The sequence below is a fragment of the Merops nubicus genome, unplaced genomic scaffold (assembly GCF_000691845.1).
Source record: "Merops nubicus isolate BGI_N331 unplaced genomic scaffold, ASM69184v1 scaffold27664, whole genome shotgun sequence".
Classification (NCBI taxonomy): Eukaryota; Metazoa; Chordata; class Aves; order Coraciiformes; family Meropidae; genus Merops; species Merops nubicus.
In genome coordinates, this window is record NW_008603972.1 from 4,535 (window position 1) to 10,439 (window position 5,905).

General features: G+C 41.8%; 1 protein-coding gene across 1 annotated transcript; it reads right to left on the reverse strand.

The window, feature by feature from the left end:
- Window positions 1–2,252: 2,252 nt before the first annotated feature.
- On the reverse strand, window positions 2,253–5,406 carry LOC103771568 (C-C motif chemokine 28-like). Its single transcript, XM_008938869.1, has 3 exons — window positions 5,316–5,406; window positions 3,222–3,348; window positions 2,253–2,406 (listed from the first exon to the last, which is right to left on the reverse strand). Exons 1-3 carry the CDS (start codon window positions 5,404–5,406, stop codon window positions 2,253–2,255), a joined length of 372 nt encoding a protein of 123 aa, XP_008937117.1.
- Window positions 5,407–5,905: the final 499 nt, after the last annotated feature.

The window sequence follows — 5,905 nt, forward strand, 5'->3', positions numbered from 1 at the left end:
TTCCCTTCCCTTCCCTTCCCTTCCCTCTGGCTACAGATGAGACTGTAGCCACAGTTTCCCTTTCCATTATCCATAACGTCAGCTTGACTTTCCTGATTTACCTTTACTAAGTGGCAATTTTTAATAATCCTGTAAGTGAAACAGTCAGATGGTTCACACATGCCCATGTCAGCCTGGAAAGTTAGTTGTATAATCCTGTGAAATGCTGGATATCTCTGACAGAATAGTAATGGAAATTAGGGAGTTCAATATTTGGGCCTCACTCTATACACTCAAAAGGCCACTGGCTGCATTGCTAGGAAAGCTATGAGAAGCTGAGATGCATCATAAACCTGCCTAGCAAATCTGTGACTCAGGAGGGAAACATGAAGGTAAAATCTGGAGTCAAAAGCAGAATATGAAGAAGAAAATAAATAGAACTGCCAGAATTAGTAAGGTACTGATACTGTAGTGTAATATATTCCAGCAGTTTCGTGCTCCTGGTGCTCTGCTGACCTGAGACCAGGAGAATTGAAGTCTGTCTAATACCCATTTGCTGCGTCTGTGTAGTGTCCAGGCAGTGGAGCACCAGAGAGCAAACGCAATGGTGGAAAACGTGCCATTTCAGCTTGCATCAGCCAGGGTCACATCCTCTGCCTACCCAGCATGCCAAACACAGCATTCAGGAGGATGAGCTTCCTGTGCGTGTTCAGAGTGAGAGAAAGCAATCCCAGCTCCTGCTCCTAGCAGAAGGCTTCTTGCATGTCATTTCAGCAGGCAGAGATGGAGCTGTGCCAGTGTACATGGCACATACAATATTCCTCAGAAAATGGGAGAAGAGATGATCTGCCTCATCCCTATTAGGAGGAACTGGCTCGTCAAAGAAGATAATTAGGTGTCTTGTTTTCTCTTATCTGTTTTGGAAAGAGTTGGTTTCTTCGATCAGCTATGCATCTGTGGGAGTACGCTTCCTATTCTGAGTCACCTTGCTCCAGATACTTATTTTCTTTATGGAACCTACCAGCAGCTGCTTCTATCTACTGTCATCTGCTGTGCTTGTGGTATGTTACAGTTAGACCTAACAATTGCAAAACAAATGCAAGAGGCAACTCTGAGGAGCTAATTTAAATCAAGTGCAGTGAATGAAAACAAACAGTAATTTTTGTTTTCAAAAAAGGGAAGAGGAGCAAGAACAGAATTATGCTGCTATACTGAGTATTTTTCACTCACTAGGCAAATATTTTAAGTACACATTCTATGACACTTAGTCTTTTTAAGTCCCCTTTTTTCTCCTCATTTGCTGTTTTCCATGTGTCTGTCTCTGAGGAAAATTGCCTTTGACTGAGATGGCTTTGTGGAAATATTAAATTAGTTTAAGGTTTCCAAGGAAGGAGGGAGGGAATAGGAGACTGTGCCTTATGGGAGAAGGCAGTGCCACGCAGTAAGAAGGAGGCCATGGAACGGGTAGCCAGACTAGTATCATCATTAGTCTTCAAAGAAAGGCCTTGACTAACACATGCAGTCCTCGATGCTAATTATGAGTAATTCAGCAAAAACAGTAGGAAGGACTCAGCAGAAGGATTCAAACAGGGAACTGAATGAACCAGAGCAATAGAGATTGTCTTTACTGCATAGCTTCACATGCCACACTTCAAGCCTGATGAACAGGCTTGGTTATTGTCACTGAAATTATATTTCATGGTAGTAACAGCTGGGAGCAAAGATTGTTTGGAATAGGTAAAAGAAATATGGTTTTGACCAACTTTAACTGAACTAGTATCTGGAAAGGTATCTGTACAATTATCTAAGAAGAAAAAAACAAAAAAATAAGATTACTACTGGAAGAATTGAAATGAAATGGGCAAAAGTGTGAAGACGGTTGCAGACAAGGGAGAATAAGGACCAAGAATGGGACTGGGAAGATGGAACAATGGGAAGGAAAATAGGAATTGCAGGGGAGGTCGCCATGAAAACAAGGTAGGAGAGAGGAGGATTTATGTCCTAATAGATATAGGACATAAGGTGAGAACTTGCTACAAGACATTGCTAGGAACCCCTTCATCATTCAGCTGGTAGCTGAATGCAATCTGACCAGTGTTGCTCTTGTGTACAGGTCAAGTTTCTTGCCACTGCTTTCTCTAGTACACAGATATTTGAAAAGTCATTTTAATGCTACAATTGTCTATCGTTGATGAAGTCTTATGGGAGCAGGTATCTTTGTTCACAGTGCCATGTGCCACAGGTATCATCATCATGGGGTTTGCTTCATTGTGTTACTGTTTCTTTTCTTTCTTTTTAATAATTTTGATTCTCTGCTTTCTACCGTGATGCTTTTTTCTGGGAGTCTTGTGCTTGTTCTTCTTCATCCATTTTTTTACTTTTCTAATCCGTGGGCTCACACAAAACTTTCTGCCTTCTATGTAGAGACTGCCAGAGCAAAAATTGGTTGTTAGTTTCAAAGAAGAAACTTTAAAACCCCAACTTCTTAAAACATACTCATCACGCACCAAGGAAGACCATAAAGTTGCAATTGGTTACTCTTAGATTATTTTATGCTATGTCTATTCACTTTTGTCTGTTTTCAAATATGTAAAAGCTAGGATTTAAAGTTTATGTGATTACCCTTGTCTTCCAAAATCTTAAAAAAAAAGCTCTAGTACTTCAGTGAGTCTTCAAAGAACCTCAGTGCAAAACAATACATTTCTATGGCAAATAAATAAGTAACTATTGTTATTAGTGTTATGACATCATGCAAATGTCTAGAAATAAAAAATGTCTGGGGTTTCTTTGAAATTTATCAATTCAACCCAAACAGCATGATACTGTATCAGAAAAAAAAAAAAAAAAAAAAAAAAAAAAAAAAAAAAAAAAAGTATTTGAACTAGCTCATGTACAAAAGTAAAGCTCATTTAATGAGTTCAGGCAAGTTTGTAGAGGATCAGTAGTTGGAAAAAATCAGAGAATTCTTAAGGTGCATGAGTCATTCTTCAGTTCTGAAAATAAAGCAAGTGCCAAAGTTAATGCAGGCTGAACAGTGATCAATATTATTACTGAAAAGGAAATTCAGTTTCAGCAGTCAGAAGTTTAAATAGCACAAGGAAGGACAGTTCTCAAATCACACACAATTTTGTTTTTCATTGAATTTGTGTTAATATTCAAGACTGTACTTCTTTAAACAACACCTATTGGGTTTTAACTTAACAATACCCCTTTCACAGTGAAGGACCCAAAACATCTCTTACATAACAGCTTCTAGGTGACATAGGCCATCTGCTTTCTGGATTTCAAACCTCTCCACTCTTCGGAGAATTCCTTTGGGAATTTCATACGAAATTTCCGTGCAACAATTAAAGGCCCCAGGAAACAACGCTAAAAAGAGTAATAACAATGTTAGAAACAACATAGGGATGAAGAGGACAAGTCATAGCTTGACTTCACAGAATGTTTTATGTTGGAAGGGATCTGTGGAGGTCATCCGGTCCAAAACCCTGCAAAAGCAGGGCCACCTGGATCCACTTATGCGGGAACATGTCCACACACCTTTTGCATATTTCCAGGGATGGAGACTCCACAACATATCCGGGCAATCTTCTTCAGTGTTTGACTACTCTTGTAACAAAAAAAAGTTTTACTACATTCAGATTGAATTTCACATGTTTTAATTTGTGCCTGTTGCCTTTTGTTCTGTCAGTGGGCACTACTATGAAGCACCCGGCTCCCTCTTCTTTCATTCCCATCAAATATGGGAATGATGGTTAGAACACCTTGGTGAGAACTCCCTTGAGCTCTCTATTCTCCAGGCTAAAGAGTCCCAGCTCCCTCCGCCTTTCATCATACGCAAGATGCTCCAGTCACTTCATCGTCTTTGTGGCCATTCACATGGGCCTTTCGCAGCCCAGGTCTCTCTTGTACTGGGGAGCCCAGAACTGGACCCAGCACTACCCGTATGGCCTCACAAGTGCTGAGGGGAAGGATCACTTCCCTGGACCCTATAACTAATACCCCCGGTCCCAACCCCTGGTAATGTGGTTAGCATAACTAATCCCATTTTATAAGGCAAGAAGCCATTCTGTGATCGAGCAAGTCATAAATTTCTTCCTTTTCCCCTGAAGCATGTGAAACAAGCAGAAAAAGTAAATAGATTTCTTCTCCCTTCCCCTCCCCGCCTCTAGCATGTTCTGCTGCCTGGCATTATTACTCTGCACATGCAGGACTTTGCATTTTCCCTTGCTGAACTTCAGGAGATTCTTCTCTGCCCATTTCTACAGCCTCTTGAGGTCTATCTTTAAGGGTGCAAATCTATGTGGTGTGCCAGCCATTGCTCCCAGTTTTTTATTATCTGTGAACTTGCTGAGGGCATATTCTGTCCTATTGTTCAGGTCATTAATGAAGATGTTGAACACCTGGGGAACACCTTTTTGACACCTGGGGAACACCACTGATGACTTGTTTCCAACTGGACTTTGTGCAGCTGATCACAATCCTCTGGACCTGGTCATTTGGACAGTTTCCAGACCACCTCACTATTCACTCATCTAACCTCTACTTTGTCAGTTTGATGATTTTATGGGAGACAGTATCAAAGACTTCCCTGAAGTCAAGGTAAACAACATCCACTGCTCTTCTCTTGACTGTCAAGCTAGTCATGTCATTGTAGAAGGCTCCCAGGTTGGTCAAGCATTATTTCTCCTTCATAAATCCATACTGATTACTCCTGATCATTGTCTTGTCCTTTAGGCCTTTGGAAACATTTTCCAAGAGGATTTTCAAGTGAGCTTGACCATCCTATAGTTCTCTGGATCTTCATTCTTGCGCTTCTTGAAGATGGGGGTGATATTTGCTCTCTTCCAGTCTTCAGGAACCTCTCCCAGTCACCATGACTGTCCAAAGATAGTTGACAATGGCCTCAAAATTACATCACCCAGCCTCCTCAGCACTGGTGGGTAGTGCATCCCATCTGTCCCTGTGCCCTTATGTAGGTTCAGTTTTTTCAAGTCCTCCCTAATTTAGTCCTCTCCCATGGATGATGAGTCTTCCTCACTCCAGACTGTCTGTCTGGTCTCAGGGACCAGGGATTCTTGGAGGCTGGTTTGAATGGTAATGAGTGAAGCAAAGAAAGCACTGAGTACCTCAGCCTTAGCCATATGATTTGTCACCGGGCGCCCTGTCCCACTCAACAGTGAGTTCACATATTACCTTCTCTGTATTTTGCTATTTATGTACTTGTGGACTCTCTTTTTTGTTGTACATCACACCCCTTGACAGATTCAACTCCAGCTCAGCCTTGGCTTTCAGAACCCCATTCCTCCATGATCAGACAGCAACTCTATACTTACCTGAGTCACCTGCTCCTGCTTCCACCTCCTTGTTCCACATTTCGTTTTCATGTTCAAGTTCAGTTAGGACCTCAGCTGGCCCATTGTCCATCCCCAGGCACAGCTCCATGCATTCCTGGCACTCTCTTAGCGAAAGGGCAACTCTCCCTCCTTACCTTCCAGCCTGTTCTTCCTAAACGCCGATACCCCTTCACTGCAGCACACCCATCACACGAATCGTCCCGCTGTGCCTTCATGATCCCAGTGAGATCCTAGCCCTGCACTTGTAGGCAAGACTTCGGACTGCTCCCCCTGCTGCACACACTAGTGGAAAGACTCAGCTTATGGGATGGGATACCATTCTCTCTGCTTTTCCCACAGAGAGAGAGGTGTTTTTGTTGTCTAAAGCACTGTTTCCTTCACTTCTCCTTGTGCGCACGTATGTAAAATCTTGTTACAGTAAATAAAAATAAAATATTTAAATGTTTTTGGTGTAGAAGAAGATCGTTAACATTAAAGACACAGAAAATGTCAGGAGTATAATTTAAAAGCTCTGCCTTGTGAGGTTGAATCAGGGTTTTGTGTTTTCTTTTGCCCCAAGTGCTCCTGAG